The sequence below is a fragment of the Epinephelus fuscoguttatus genome, linkage group LG7 (genome assembly GCF_011397635.1).
Source record: "Epinephelus fuscoguttatus linkage group LG7, E.fuscoguttatus.final_Chr_v1".
Classification (NCBI taxonomy): domain Eukaryota; kingdom Metazoa; phylum Chordata; class Actinopteri; order Perciformes; family Serranidae; genus Epinephelus; species Epinephelus fuscoguttatus.
The window spans coordinates 23,562,322-23,578,636 of record NC_064758.1 but is presented as its reverse complement, the minus strand read 5'-3'; the positions used below and the strand labels follow the sequence as shown (position 1 = coordinate 23,578,636).

The following is a 16,315-nucleotide window of genomic DNA, read 5'->3' as shown; positions in this document are numbered from 1 at the left end:
CTGGGACAGGCTCCAGCACACCCGCGACCCCCAACAGGATAAGCGATTACAGACAATGAAACAAAAAAAGAGACCTCTGTGAATAATTTGGCTCCCGGTACAACTTCCTGAATAATGAACACTGAAGGAATCCTAACTAGAGTTCACACTTGGGACATGGTAGAAGTTTCAGGTTGCAATCTGCAGTCCTCACCAAATAAAGCAAAATCAAATCAGACACAACATATTATTTCAATCAAAGTATCTTCTTATGTCTGAAAACATGTCAGGAGGTGATCTTTTGAAAAAAATTGAAAGATTTCATAATCACACAAAAAATAGGCCATACACACACCGGCTTCCTGCAAATTAGTGTGGGTTCCACTTTCCACTTTCCACTTCTTTATACTGCAGTTGGGGCTGTTAAGACAAAATCAAGAGGGCTGCATTTAAGAGACAGCTTGCATTGATACTCTCCTCTAAGGCAGTCTTGTTACTGTACAACATTGTGAAACTTCAGTTGCAGTCAGGATTCAACCACACTTTCAAAAGATGTTTTTTTTTTTCACTTTTACCAGTGCAGCTTTCGGAACAATAATGTAATTTCTGTATCAGTGTTTAAATCAAGAGACAGTCCCTTTGGATGGGAAATTCTCTCTTCTGTTGCTTTGGGTGATTAAACAGATGCAGTCTTCCTGTTGTTGATTTTGGCCTGTGTCTTGCTCTTTTAGACTTTCCAGTTGGCCACAAACTGTGTGTGTGTGTGCCTGCCCATCCTGTCCATGTGGCTTCCTGAAAATTTGACTACGTCTCTCCTATCAGAACTATGTCGGTCAGTTCCAATGCTCCGTGCAAAGTAGAAATAGAAATACAGCATGAATGGAAACAAGAGATAAAGATGAAGATATAAATAAATACTAAAATAGACAATGAAATAAATAAAATAAAATATTAAAGTAGACATTAAAATAAAATAAAATATTAAAGTAGACAATCTGAAATAGATACAATATACAATGAAATGGTTGTAGCATTATAAATGAATTCATCTTCATGTTAGCGTTGAGATGAGCCATTTGGAATCTGTCTGTGTTTTATTATTGTTTTATTTTGCTGTTTATTTTCCAGCTCAGTCTGTGTTTTATTATGGACTCAATAAACATGAATCCTGTCTTTAGTTGACTCTGTTGTCTTGACTGTGTTTGTGTGCCAGATTGATTGATTGGTAAATATAAATCCTGCCTGCTGTGTGTACTCTATGTAAACATCCAAAAATGCCTGAAAACAGATTTTTACAATCTGGAGAAACTATATTCACAATAATAGATGGGTACAGTAAATTCTAACTGTTTAATGCACTTTATTTCATAATTAAGTTATAGAAAATTGTTAAAATGCAAATGCTGTTTTGAAGCAACACTGAACATTTTTGGTATTGTGTATTTAGGTTTATATACTGTTCAAATGCATAATTAATGGTCGTAATTTTCTTTTTTATCTCTACAAAATAACCAAGATATGTTTATAATGTTAGCCGCAATAAAGTTCAGACTATTGCACTGTATAGTTTATTATAATTGTGCACCTTGTAAGTCCTCTCTGTAGAGCAAACACAGTATGCTTGTATTTTACACACATTTTTCTTCCATTTACAGAATGAATGCAATATTATTCCATGACTCTTCAAAGATGAAGAGGGTAAAATTATCTCTCCCAGTAGGTGCCAGTGAATATTAATCAGAATTTAGTAGTTTGGAAGACAACATGCTGCTCGCAACCCAGCAGAAACAGAGCAAATGGTGGTGACATACAGTATGTCAGGAAAGATACACACCAGGAAACTAAAAGAACCCAGTCAGTTATCCATCCATTTTTGTAACAGCTTATCCTCTTGAGGGTCACGAGGGGCTGGACTCTATCCCACCTGACACTGGGCGAGAGGCAGGGTACAACCTGGATAGGTCACCAGACTATCACAGGGCTGACACATAGAGACAAACAACCATTCACACTCACATTCACACCTACAGCCAATTTAGAGTCACCAATTAAGCCTGCATGTCTTTGGACTGTGGGAGGAAGCCGGAGTGCCTGGAAAAAAAAACGCTGACACGAGGAGAACATGCAGACTCCGCACAGAGGGGCTCCCTCCTGGGATTGAACCAGGAACCCTCTTGCTGTGAGGTTACAATGCTAGCCACTGCATCACAAATAATCGAACGCTGAAATGTAACTATGATAGTTGGATAGTTGGATTTGTGTAATGTTTGCTGAAACATGCTTACTCTGTTTCATGCATTCATGGGTTGTTCCACAACAGTACAAAGTTGTCGTTCAGACAAACAAAGTTATGATTTTATTTATGTTTTTCACTTTCAAATGGCATGAATTTGAAACTGAAAAATTTTACAATATTTTCTAGGGGTACTGGATGAAATTTTATTTAAATTTAAAATTTAAATTTTGAACAGTAACCCTCTTTTTCTTACCTTTATGATATGGTGTTGCTTTAAGGTTACACAAAATATATATTTTTTGAAAATTTCTTTAAATTATGTTTACATAGTCTATTTTATTACAGAAAAAATACAAACATTTTTTCAGAAACTGGCATCATAATGTGTACCATAAAGAGGTATTTACATCAGCCATTCACCATCTATCCGTTCAATATATCATTCCTTTGCACTATTTGTATGTGTTTACAGTTCATAGACACACAACTTATATACAGATATATGTTGTTGTTGCTTTATGTATAACCTATATTTATATATACGCCTATTTATAGCATACTTTTATGTACATAATAGTTCTATGTTTGTTTTTTCATCCTTGTTCAGCTTTGTTTTTAGCTTATTTAGCTATTTCTACTGTATCTTGCTGTAGATTGTTCTTGGGTCTGTGCATCAATAGCAGTTTAAAAGTCAAAGAAGTCAAATTCCTTGTGTGTGTGTATGTACACATAGGCTACTGGGCCAGTAAAGCTGATCCTGATTCAGATTGATGCATTGTGTTTAGTGCTTGTATTGTAGTTTATATTGTGTCTGACTGGCATACACCCCCAAGGTCAGGAAATAAGCACATAACATCACAGCAGACCCTTTACACCCTGGTCACAACCTGTTTCTACTTCTCCCCTCTGGTAGGCGCTACAACACACTGTCCACCACAACAACCAGACCGAACCAGACACAGGAACAGTTGATGATGAACAGTTAAATCAGTCATATGCTGCCAATCACCCTGTAACAACACACATGCAAACCCATTATAGACTGTTATAAATTGTAATGTTATTGTCGGCAACTTCGGTCACTTTCAATATAAATCCTGCATACTGTGTAAACATGTACACATGCAGGTATTGCACATTATCATCCACTTCATACAGTGTATCATTTACTATTTATCTATTTGCACTAATTATATGCTTTGCAACATACAGAACACCTGAATAGTATTTAGACATTTTTTATTTTTTTATTTTTATAGTTGGTCTTTGATGCTTTTTATATAGCCTATATTTATATAATATTTATAGATTTATTATTATTATTATTAGTAGTAGTAGTATTTTACATAATAGTGCTGTCTATGTTCTCCTTTTATGTGTCCAGCGTTGGTGTCCTTGTTCCTGGCTGTTGCAAGTGCATGTGAAGGTGTACAGGTGGAGATATAAATTTTGTAGGCGTTGTTAGGGTGACATCTAGTGGCCAAGATTAACAAAGCAACAGCATTTCCTCTCTTTCTTTAGCTCTGTCTCTCAGCATGTTTAAATCACATATTTTTTTTATAATAATCATAACAACTACTAGTATAAATCAAACTATCAGTTAACTGCAGTTAATGCATTAGATTAAAAGAGGTGAATGGCTACTTCCGTATTACGTCACCAGCAGCCAGCCAATGAGAGCCCGCGTTTCCAGAGCTTAGCCCGTGATGCCGAGTAATGTAAAACAGTACAGTGGCTTTCTTCTCACTAATCATGCCATTTGCTGACGTAAAATCGGGACGACTTCAATCGGCAACAACACAGCGGATCAATGTGACCAGCATGTAACGACATGACTGACAGTGTTAACGCGCTTGTGCGGGTTTTTCAGAAACAGGAAATATTTCGCTTCTAAACCGAGGTGCAAGCATATCGTGCCCACAAATGACTGATGTCCCAGCAAAGGTAAATGACACACATATACGAGTGTAGCTCTTCACCATAATTTTGCAGGCGCACAGCTGCGTGTGTGTGTGTGTGTGTATTGGCACCAGCTGTATAGACAAAGGTCTGTGTTGCACATGGCCTTAATTCGCTGTCGCAGCACACTCAGTCATGTGTCTCTGGTATAAATGGATGTTATGGCTTGACTAGGGCGACTGGATTGTCGCCTTTTTTTATTTATCGTCAGGATAATGAAGGGAAGCATAAACTATGTAGAGTATATTTCTGTCAAAAACATCTGTTGTTATGTTAATCGTTAATATATGTCTCAGGGCTGGGGTCTTTAACCTCATCCGTGAGGCAACAGTTAGATGAGATGTGGCAGTGACACACTGACACAGTGTCAAGTGTGAAGTCCATGTCCACAAAGGACTTATCTTAAGTCCTCGTGCTAAACTAAAATAAACTGTGAAGGACTTTATTAAAATCATATATTGACTCATTAAAAAGTAGGCCTAATCCCTCTTAATCAAGTGTGCCATCTGCCAATAGGTGTAGATTTCAGGGGACGCAGAGGACACATCTCCCCCTAATATTTAGAACATGTGCATTTGCCCCCTGCAAATACAAAAACACAAAAGAAGCAGAGGACTTTTATTCTGACAAAATGAAAGACTTTTACATCTCGGATTGGTGCAGAAAAGGCACAAAATGGTGCATGCAAATTAACCAGGATGGAGAAAATCAGGGGTCTCCTTTATAAACATTGCCTAAGCACAAAGCAATTGCTGGGAGAAACTTTGAGCCACACTTACAAACATTTTTGTGACAAGAAGTTGGGCAATGCAGATGGTGAGGTGGAAGCCTGACTGTTGAAATTGTTGAATATTTACACCATTTCTGCCTTTTGTTCATACATACATTTTTTAAAGCTCTTTTTTTTCATCAGCATTCTATACAAGCAATACAGTTGTTACATAGCTCACACTGTAAATATTACTTTGACCATTGTACAAAGTTTTAAGCTGATGTAACATCTATAACATCTATAAACATACCTGTTTGACTACATGTGCACTCACGAGTAAATAGAGAAGAGAAAAAGGAGGATATTGATGTTAGAGTTCCCTTACTGCATTAACAAACTCATCACAGGACTCCACCTCATTACAAATTTTGCTTTTTGCAACCTCAGTGCACATGTGATTTGTTCCATCTCATACAGTCCCCATATTTTTTTAATCCAGATGTACATTGGAGTTTTAGAATTCAATTATTTAATTGTGATATATTTAATTGCAGCCCCCAAGAGGATTTGTAATAGATTCATTTTTGCTCTCCCCTCAAACCCTTCAGGGATTGCTCCGAGAAGAATCACCCTTGGATCTCTGGGAATATTTTGTTGAAACACTGCTCTCAGGCCATCTAACACATCCTTTGGACCAAAAATATGAATGTGGTTTCCAGTTTGTGGGCCACATTTTCTCCAACACTTGTCTGAATTGGAGGAGCCCCTTTAGCTGTTACTTGTGGGGTCCAGAAATATCTTGTTATACAGATATTGGAATTAGTTGTCAACTGTGCGTCACTACAAATTTCCCTCCAGGTGTCTCATATGTACATTTATAGTATGGATCCTACGCATTGTTTTATAAATGAGACCCCAGGTGTTTGATGCTCAAAATTTTCTGGCAGACAACCCCCAACCCCTGTTTCATATGGTCCTCCTCAACGTTGAAATGAACCTATGTGTTTTCTTATTTCTTCCTTTATTTGGTGTGTTCGGGATGTTACTTAGTACAGCGTGCAGATGAGGTTGGGACTTCGTATTTAGGTAGCGACCAGTCAACCAGTACTTAGAGGAAGCTACAAAAATTGCAGATATTCATTAATGTGTTAAATCACTGTTACAACACCATTTTACTGGAGGACACTTTCTGATTTACAGTAAGTCAAGTGAAAGTAATTTAGGCTGGGAACAGAAATTCATATTCACATTAACAGAATCAGTCACTAGCTCAGTGTCCGTGTATTGACTCTAACACTCTTCAGTCGAGACACTTTCCATCTTAGTGACACAGTTGTCTGTTGTTTTAGATTTTCCTGTCCAAATGTATTTCACTAATGCACTTTAGTTTGTTTAAAGGCAACATGTCTGTCTGAATATGAGAGGGCGAGATTAGGCTCCAGGGAGCAATGCTTAAAACATATTGAAGTCTGGGTTTAAAAAGTGCATCCAATATCATTTGAGTGAAGTCGAACCACATCAAGTCTTTTCATTCTTTATGCACACATGAAACACATGTCTCATTGTGGCAGCACCATTAGAGTTTATTGTCTTTTCTGACTCGATGATTTGTAAAATAATATTAAAGCTACATTAAGAGACACATTTCGGGTTTGTCAGTCCATCATATCGATCCTGTTGTGTTGTTGTGTTCCCATGTAGACATGCTGTAACTGGGACATCACGGTGCTGGAGACAGTCTCACCATGAAGGGCTCCAGCTCCAGATGGGCCTTCTCCCTGGGCTTCTTGGTGGGGGGCTGCAGCATGTACTTCTTCCTGCGCCAGGTGTGGTTTGAGAGGAGCTACCCCTTGCTGTCAGAGACTCAGGGAAAAGCCACAGCGGTGTCGGAGAGAACAACCATCTGGAGGAAGGAGGGAGGTGCTCTAATCAGCCTGCTCCACCCTCACCATGCAGGTGCTTTACACTCCCTCACACTGGAACTCTGCAGATAAATAATTAAATACATATGAGGTGACAAATAGAGTTTATTGAGCGTATATACTGTATGTACGGTCTTTCTATGTTAGATAGACAAACAGACAGACAGATAGATAGACAGACAGATACTATATTCATTCCTAGGGGAATATTTGCATGTCATTTGCATGGCTGAACTCATGGGATTTGATATCAAAGCCAGAGGTGGGACCAAGTTATTGTTCTGCAAGTCACAAGTTGTCTCAAGTCTTTGCAATCAAGTCCCAAGTCAAGACAGGCAAGTCTCAAGTGACGTCCTAAATTAAGACTTACAAGTCCCAAGTGACGTCTTGTGTGTTTTTGTATACAAACAAAATTATCTTTCGTCATTTTTCTAACTGGCACTCAGTAAGGCAAAGTCAGTTCTTCTTGGTTCTCCTCCACAACTTGATTGGATGGTGTCGTCTTTTTAATCTGTGGGCTTGGGGGAAAAATATCACGTATTTTCAAGTTCAAGTGAAGTCCCCAGTCATTGGTGTTAAAGTCCAAGTCAAGTTGCAAGTCTGATTTTGTCAAGTCTAAAGTCATCAAATCTGTGACTCGTGTCTGCCTCGAATCCAAGTCATGTCACTCATGAGTCGTGAGTCCACACTTCTGATCAAAGCTGAATTACATCTAAGCTAATTCCCTCTCAATTAAAACCTTGTACCCATCATAGCTGGATGTAAGATCCATCTAATCTTGTTGTCAACCGATGACTGAGCCATTTGAGGTCCTGGATGCTCGTGATGATGGCAGTGGGGAAGTGGAGAAAAGACACTAATAGACACTGACAGAGAAGATAGGGTGTATATTATTGGCATGGATGCTTTGATTGATTTGGAAGTAGCCTTGGCAGAAGATGAAAATGTACACGGAGGCCAAAAAGAGAGGGGTCTTGACTGATCCTTGCCCATTCTTAGTTACTCTTATACTGTTACTCTTATACTTGCAGGTTTTCAACCAGTTTTAAATCAAAAACAACGTGGGCAATATGTGTCAATGAACTGTGGTAAAACTTCCCTTCATCTTACCAGTGCTGAGATCTCCCTGCTCATCTCACTGCTCAAATCTGATAACAGCATCTAGCGGATTTTTGCTGGCTCTCGGGCTGTTGTTTGAAATACAGATTGTACCTCCACATTCTTGCATGCCTGCTACCTTGGACACAAAGAGTATAGAAGGGGATCAAGAGAGAGAGATGTCCTCTTCTCTCTCAAACTCAAACCAAAATGAGATCCAACTGTAAAATTAGGCAGCACTGATTAAAAAAACCAACTAATTCTGTTACTGTATTGCCTTTTTCTTACCAAAGATATCTTCAGAAACATATTTTAGTGCACTGTTCGTTTGTAAAAATTGAGACTGAAATACTGAGATCAAATTATAAAACTAAGCAGCGCTGATCAAATATGAACTAAGATTCTGACTTGACCTGACTTGACAAGGTTATCAGAGTTTTTTTTTTTCAACTTTCATACCTGTTTCAAAAGGCAATGAAGGGGAAAAAAACACAGGATGAATGTGGGGTACACTGGATGGACATGGAGAAGTCATGCTGATGTGTGAGGTGTGCCATACCTGATAAAACTACACATACAATTGGTCCCCTGCACACCAGTTAACATTATGTACTGTTCTGCTTGCTGTGTCCCTCCAGATGAAGACAGCCGGGCGGCAGATCTGTTGTATCAGAAGGTACGTGTTCTCTGTTGGGTGATGACAGCGCCGTATAACCTGCAGAGCAGGGCCCGCCATGTCAGGGCTACCTGGAGTCGCCACTGCAACATGGTGGTGTTTATGAGCTCTGAGGAGGACCCAGACTTCCCCGCTGTGGGCCTGGGCACCAGGGAGGGCCGTGACCAGCTCTACTGGAAGACCATTCGAGCCTTCCATTATGTTTACGAGCACCATGCGAGTGAAGCAGATTGGTTCCTTAAAGCAGACGATGACACCTTTGTGGTGGTGGACAACCTGCGTTGGATTCTGTCCAACCACACCCCTGAAGAGCCCATCTACTTCGGCAAACGCTTCAAACCCTACACCAAGCAAGGCTACATGAGTGGAGGGGCAGGCTATGTGCTGAGCAGAGAGGCCCTCAAGAGGTTTGTGGAAGGTTTTCGGACCAAAGTGTGCTCACACACCACACCTGTGGAGGACCTAGCGCTGGGGCAGTGTTTGGAGAAGATGGGCGTTCTGGCGGGGGACTCCAGGGACACTTTGCAGCGAGAAACATTCCACCCGTTTGTGCCAGAGCACCATCTGACTGGCAAGTTCTCCAAGAGCTTCTGGTACTGGAGCTATTGTTACTACCCCATTGTTGAGGCAAGTCTTTTCACTTGTGTTTTATTTGTGAGTTATAGTGCTGTGAGATGGCACTACAGTATGAGTTGATAGAGATGGTAAAAGCAAACAAATAATATCATACCTTTGCTTGAAATGCTTTAGAATGAGGCGCTCAGGGGAGTAAAGCTGCTTTCACACTGCGACGCAGTAACTTGTCACCTCGAGTTATTTCAATGAGGAGAAGGCAGCAGAGGGGAGGCAGTTTCCAACACAGCAGTAGGGGTATGAAGCGGCTGCTGCCCACATGCACACGCACAGATTTTGCTCTGCCATGCTGAGTTCACCGTGTTGAACTTCTGCCGGTTGCTGTGGCTTTGGCTGACCAAATAGCGGGTGTCATGATAGCAGAAAGAAGACAAAATGGAGGAGCTGATGATGTTGGTGTCTGAATACCCAGAGTTACAGTGCCAGCAATTTATGAGGACAACCAGAAGAAAAATAGCACCTGGGTTAACCTTTCCACCAAACGACAGATGACTGGTAAATTGTCCAAATATGTATTTCAGTGACACCTGCCAGCATTGTCCAAGGCACCTGCCTGTCATCACAGCCAGGGACTGAAGTGGCAGCAGCCAATTTAAAAAATACTTTGCTCCTTGAAGAATCTCCCTTGCAGGTTGGCGGTTGTCAGGGCGGTTACCACACCGCAGTATGAAAGCAGCTTAATGGTTAAGATGCATACCACATAGCCGCAACATGACTAATGCGAGGGAACTTTTGTTGCATCTCATACCACTGTCTTTCCCCATATTTCTTATGGTATTGTATTGTAACAATGTGAGAAGTATGTGTCAGTGAGCTGCGACAAACTTCCCTCCATCTTATAGCGCCCAGATCTCCCTGCTCACCTCTCAGTTCAAATTTGTCCACCAAGGACACAGAGTACAGAAGCCATTTGAGAGAGCCACCTCCCCCTCTCTCTCAAATGCTGTCCAAACTGAGATCAAACTATAAAACTAAGCAATGCTGATCAAATATAAACTAAGATTATGCTACTGTATTGCCTATTTCTTGCCTAAAATGTGTTCAGAACCATACTTTAGTGCACTTTTTTCTGTTGTAGGTTTTCTACCTCATGTAGCACCAATGTCAACATTATTTGCATCTTTCTACTGCATACACAGCCCAGTTTTATAAAAAAAAAAAAGACCATCTCCCCAGCAGTGAAATACTTCTTTAAAGCACAAGGTGGTTCACAAATAGCTCCGTGATAAGACAGACATCCTGTGGAGTGGATTAGCCTCATTAGAAAGGTACAAGTCAGGTTAGCCAGACATGCTACAGAGGGGGTGAACCTTTTAGTTGAAAATCCTTTAATATAATTAGTGTACATCAGCACAAGTGAGACAAATTATTCTTTTATTTTGAAATGTACGGCAGGGCCCTATTCACTACCTGAAAATGAATATTGTGCAATTCACTGCTTATTTAGCTTTTGAAGACTTAAACAAGATGTAGGTGTTTGTATACCCGACTCATCAGAGGGATAATAACCAAATAAATTAATATGTGATTATCTCGCATAGTCAAAGAGAGTGAGTGAATTGAAACAGAAATGAGTATGTTTTAAAGTAGATGATTGCAGCAGAGACAATGTCCTGTCAACAAAGGGAAAATTGGTCAATTTGTTGCAGATTATGCAACTAATTTATTGTACTTTGCAATTAAAATGAGACAGGTTCATTACTGATCCTGTCACATCCTGACTGTCAGTGTATGGAGCGTCTTTGTGTTCTGTCTGTGAAAGAGAAACAAGAAAACAAATTGTTTTTTGATACTAAAGTAATTAGTTTTTTTTTTTATCAGACTGTACAAATGGAAATTTGTGTTTTTAGAAATGTCAGCATGTGACACTTTATAAGGACTTGAAGGTGTGGTGGCTCAGGAGGTAGAGCAGGTCGTCCACTAATTGGCAGATCAGTGGTTCGATCCCCAGCTCCTTGTGTGTCCACGGGCAAAATACTGAAAATTGCTCCCAATACAATCGGTGTATGAATGTACCGTCTGTGTATTATTGTGTGTGAATGATTAGCCGGCGGCACCTTGCACAGCAGCCTTGGCCACCAATGCATAAATGTGTGTGGGAAGACGAGAAAGGAGCTGTATAAAAGCGGTCCATTTACCATAAGGCTGCTGATGTTATATATTCCTCTCCTTGTGATCAAAAACAAAAAGACCAAAGCAATAACTTTGTGTCACAAAAACAAAGAACTTAAAAATGAGTCACACTGTTGCACTGGGTAACAGCCTTCATCAGGGTGAACGTCGCTACTTTAAACTTACATATTTGGTCCTGCTGCTGTCGCGTGTATCATCCCTTGGCTGAAAATAGTTCCCAACAAATTGTTGTTTGCATAACATTTGCTAAAAACCTCAGTGCCCAGATGTTTTCGGAAAATTACACTGTATTTAGCCATATTTAGTCAGGTGTGCTGCAGGCTTAAAGCTGAGTGAACTAATATATTATTGGTTTTGTTTTTGATTTCTAGAATGATCTCAGTCTTATTCATTAAATCAATGCTAATGGAAAATGCAGTCATGTGAGAGGTGCTACATAGAATAGATAATAATAATTATCATTATTTTTTACATGGATTTGCATAGTAATTGCAACAATTTAGGGAATTGTTAGACTTGTCATGCCAGTGGAATTGTTAGCACTTCATAAAATGGAGACCATATTTACTTACAAAATGTTCTTGAATCTCTCCCTCGGGTTACATTAGTTTGAAGTTGTCAGTGGGACTGTTCACTTTACAGGCAGCTTCTTTGTAGTTTATTATTACTTAGTTTCTTTTTGTGCTGGAAAGTAATGTCAGTAAAATCAGTGAAATCTGATTGCAGTTTGTCGGATGTCTCAGATGTCTAAATGTCTCATGATTATTATTGCCAAACTGCACCATGTAGCATATGTGGCAATCAGATCTTGTTTTAAACTTGTATCTTTACGTGTGTGTGTGTGTGTATGTGCCATCCTGTGTGCTCACGTGTTTTTCTGTGTGTTTGCATGTGTGTTATTCCTCAGGGTCCACAGTGCTGCTCTGATCTAGCAGTATCTTTCCATTATGTCGAAGCAGAGCTGATGTACACACTGGAGTACTACACTTATCACCTGAGAGCGTACGGCTACAGGCCACGCTACCGGCCCCCCTTACGCCCGGGTCTGAGCCTCGGCCCACTGGCAAAGACAGCCGTGACGGTGGGACCTAAACGAGTCCAGGAGGTGACAGATGGAAGGAATCGCTCATCTCCAGCAATCTCTGGTGGTGGAAACCAAACTAAAGCAAAGACTGAGCCAGTGAAAGTGGCGAATGTGAGCTCTCTCATCACTGAGAACAGGACGGCAGTGACTCAAGGCAGGCACCGCTGACTCTGTGTTTCAGTCGGGGGTGATTGTACATGATTGTGCCAGAGAGGTGTAACCTATTGCCCTGCACATCATGTCAGCTAGTGTTTTCTTCTGACAGGTCTTCCTTGATCCGATCATGATATTTTCCAGCCAGTTTGACACTGTCAGCACTCACAGTGAGAGTTTGACAATGATTCAGTGGCAGCTCTGTATGGCTTCGCTATTTCAACCAAGGTAAACTTTTGGTTTAATTGTGTTTGACATAACCAGCATTTTAATGTGTGAATTTATGATGTTACACAGTCACAGATGTGTGTTTGAAGAGAAGCAGGAGGAGGCACATAGAATTTTATTTTAATGTATTTCACCAGCACCTGGTCTAAGCCAATAGATTTTATCATTTTTAATTCATTGTTTTATTTTTCTTGAAATGGAAAGCGGCAACAAATGTCAGTGTGTGTGTCAAAACTGAACCCCTTTTCTTCATGGCCTCTTTGCTTCTCTGGTGTTAAATCTGATGTTCTGGTTTTCAACATTTGAAATTAATAAATTTAATTAGTTGAAATTAAAAGTTCATTGTTTTTTTTCCCTTTGTGACTGTTTGCATATTTTCTTTTTGATTTCCTTTTAAACCCTCTGCGGTTAAAATACAGCAGACTCTAAATCCACAGCAAGCAGTGAGACATACTTTTTTTAAAAAGAGAAATGCAACAACTGTGCTTTGAAAAATGTGTCTTATTTTTACTTTTGAGTGATGTGTGATGCTCTAATGTAGAAGTGCGCACTTGAAACCACCTGTAGTTCTTTCTGAGAGCACTGTTGCTTCTGATGAACACAGTATTGTACAAAACTACAATGAATCCCTCCTGTCAAGTGATTTTATATAACTCAAAAATAAACAACGTAGCAGGTGTGATTAAACGTCACTGTCGAGCTCGATGAATCACTCATGAACAGCTGCAGGAAAATGCACCGACATTTGAAATGAGTAGATGATGTATAAAAAATTATGTTTATTTTGAACGTTTGAAGAAAAGAGAATAAGATGATCAACAAACAATGTATCGGCTGTCACTACTAATCAGGTTTGTCAGTGAAAAACAAAATACAATCTGTGTAGTTTATGGTCACTTTCATTAAGCCAGCTGGCAGGTTTACAGTGTGAATCACGCCATGTAGTCATTTCCATCAGACATGTAGTTCACTGTGTGTGTTCGCTGTGATCTTCTGTCAGTGTAACCAGATGAGAGAGTTGCTTTGGTATGAATGTCTACAGCCCCTGAAGAAACCTGCAACAAAACACATCACATTTGTATATAAGTATTATGCCTGCACTCATGCATTATGTGAAACAACACGGCAAAAACCAGGCCAACTGGAGCGTCACCTTTTAGTAATGAAAAGCATACAGTGGAAATATATATAAAAAAAATGTAATATGAGTGAGCAGTGCTTTTAAGACTTGAACACTTCTGTGGTTTCATTTCTTAGTAGCCAGGTTAAGTGTTAACTTTATTTTTCCAAGTAGTGGAGGTTTTCCTTATACTGAGTGAAAAAGAAGAGGCACTCACCTCAGCCTGCACTTGTTGAGAAAAATGCCTCTCCTTTCTGGATACTCTCTCCTCCAGGGACCATTATCTGTGAGAGCAGACATAGCCCCATGAAGACATTTTCTCTGCATGATGAATACCAGGGTAAATCTTGAATCTGAATGCCCACAAAAGCCGAAAGGGCTACTATGGATACTTGATGTTTGTAAATTACCACACTCACCAGACTCTGAGTTTCTCCTTCCCATTAGACCAACAAAAATGTCATGCATTTCCCCTGAAGAGAAGAATGAGATCCATTCAGTCTTATGTTTTATGATTTTAGGTAATTTAAAGTAAGCAAGCATTTCATACAATCACTAAATCACAGAGCTCTTACTTTTTTGTGGCGACTCTACTTCATTTGCATCTGATAAAAAAAAATGGAAAAGAAAAAAGAAAACAAAGCTTTGGTGATCATAAATTACTAAGTCCAAAAAACAGAGCATTTACAAGACAAAGTAAATTGCATTTTTAATCTTATTTTTATTTTTCTATTGTTTGTTAATTGTTCCCGTTAATTGTAGTTTGTTTTATTAATAATTACTATTTTAAACTTCTAAATGTAGTCAGTGGGAGACTCACCGGCATTTCTTCTTCCCATCAGACCCACAAAGCTGTCATAATCCAAATCGCTATACCTCTTCAGAATGTTCCGCTTGAGGTTATCCAAGCCTGTGGTCTGCTGCAATTATGAGAGGCGAAAATAAACACATAAATTAACACACAAATAAATAATCAGTTTCTGTTAATAGATGCTGTGAAAATCAACTCTGTCATTACGCGCCAGAAAAACCTACATCTGATGATGATCTGCGCGATGCGGGCTCCTCGCATCTGGACTGGCTGCATCGAAGTTTCATGATGAGGAACAGAGTGACCAGCAGCAAACCTCTCCTCATTTTCTAAGCAGCACCTGTGTGAGAAAATGTACAGTTATTCTGTTTTAACCATACAGGCATAAATATCGCTGAACATCAGGACCCAATTGTACCTGTTGCGCACAGCTCGCTGCGTAATTGGTGCGTAAAAGCGCGCGGTTGCTAATGATAGTTCATGAAAGGCATTTTTAATGTAAGTAGTAAATGAGTCTTTTGATTCTCTTTATGTATCCAGCCAATATAGGAAAAAAAAGACAATTATGTCACGCAGTCCCCTTGTGTTTCCTCTCCAAAAAGTCATGATAAAACCCTTAAATCCACTTCGTCATGACAGAAAAAGAAAACTGTTGAAACTAGAATAAATCTAACATTTTACCTTAAGTATTTTTGAAAAGTATTTTTTCTTTACCTGTTTTCTGTCGAGCAGATAGTTTGGTAAGAGAGTCAGCTGCGTGCGCCCTGGTGCAGAGGAAAGTGGGAACGGATAGATCCTGCACTGAGATCCGGTCAGTATAAATGAGGCGTCCACGCTTTGGGCTAATAAATGATAGCTGGATACCTACGTAACGCCAATCAGCAACTGGAGCGTAGGTGGAGTATCAGGGCTTATATCACGTTGTGCTGAAGGCTACGTAGAATACTTATTGATGGTCATGATGCTGCTGCTGAGAGCTGTTGCCTCCTCACCAAACGCATGCACACACCATAAAAACGTCTGGGCAACGTCACGAGGACAAAGGTTCGTGGTCTCCAGCCCGTCTATCAACATATTTCGGAATTTTCTTAAACATTAGGCTCCAAACGCAGAGGGCTTTGGCAAAGAGGAGAACAAAGAGACATGACAGTAATGACAACTAATGATATTGTTTGACTTAATACCTCAACTTGTATGTTCAAAGTACAGCAGTTTGATTTATCCACCTCTTTGTCACTGTATGCTGTAGTTTATCGACACAAATAAGATAGGGTCAAATAGCAAACCAGCCTATAAAGCCACAAATGTATGAGCACTGCATCTTTAAGCTTCCCTTTTTTCTTTTTACATCTATCTGTATGCTGAACAAGGGTGGAGGTGTCATTTCAAAATTGGGCTGGACACATTAAAGTGGGATTTTGGAGTCCTCCCCCAGGAAATTAGAGCATCAAAAGATTAATTTTCTGCATTCTGGTGAATTTTAATGCATCAATTTGTGCCTTTTCCTGGATCAATTCATGGTGAAAATGCCTTTAATTTTGTCAAAGTTAAACTCCTCTGCCACTTTAATG

The 16,315-nt window shown here is 39.7% G+C and overlaps 2 protein-coding genes across 2 annotated transcripts; one reads left to right on the top strand and one right to left on the bottom strand.

The window, feature by feature from the left end:
• Positions 1-3,914: 3,914 nt before the first annotated feature.
• On the top strand, positions 3,915-13,081 carry c1galt1la (core 1 synthase, glycoprotein-N-acetylgalactosamine 3-beta-galactosyltransferase 1, like a). The gene is made up of 4 exons (XM_049582268.1): positions 3,915-4,159; positions 6,588-6,842; positions 8,545-9,209; positions 12,256-13,081. The coding sequence occupies exons 2-4, from the start codon at positions 6,632-6,634 to the stop codon at positions 12,598-12,600; spliced, it is 1,221 nt and encodes a 406-aa protein (XP_049438225.1). The 5' UTR covers positions 3,915-4,159; positions 6,588-6,631; the 3' UTR covers positions 12,601-13,081.
• Positions 13,082-13,648: 567 nt separating this feature from the next.
• tac3a (tachykinin precursor 3a) lies at positions 13,649-15,736 on the bottom strand. Its single transcript, XM_049580928.1, has 7 exons — positions 15,459-15,736; positions 14,969-15,084; positions 14,754-14,853; positions 14,509-14,538; positions 14,353-14,406; positions 14,151-14,217; positions 13,649-13,868 (listed from the first exon to the last, which is right to left on the bottom strand). Exons 2-7 carry the CDS (start codon positions 15,068-15,070, stop codon positions 13,850-13,852), a joined length of 372 nt encoding a protein of 123 aa, XP_049436885.1. The 5' UTR covers positions 15,071-15,084; positions 15,459-15,736; the 3' UTR covers positions 13,649-13,849.
• Between the last annotated feature and the right edge of the window lie 579 nt (positions 15,737-16,315).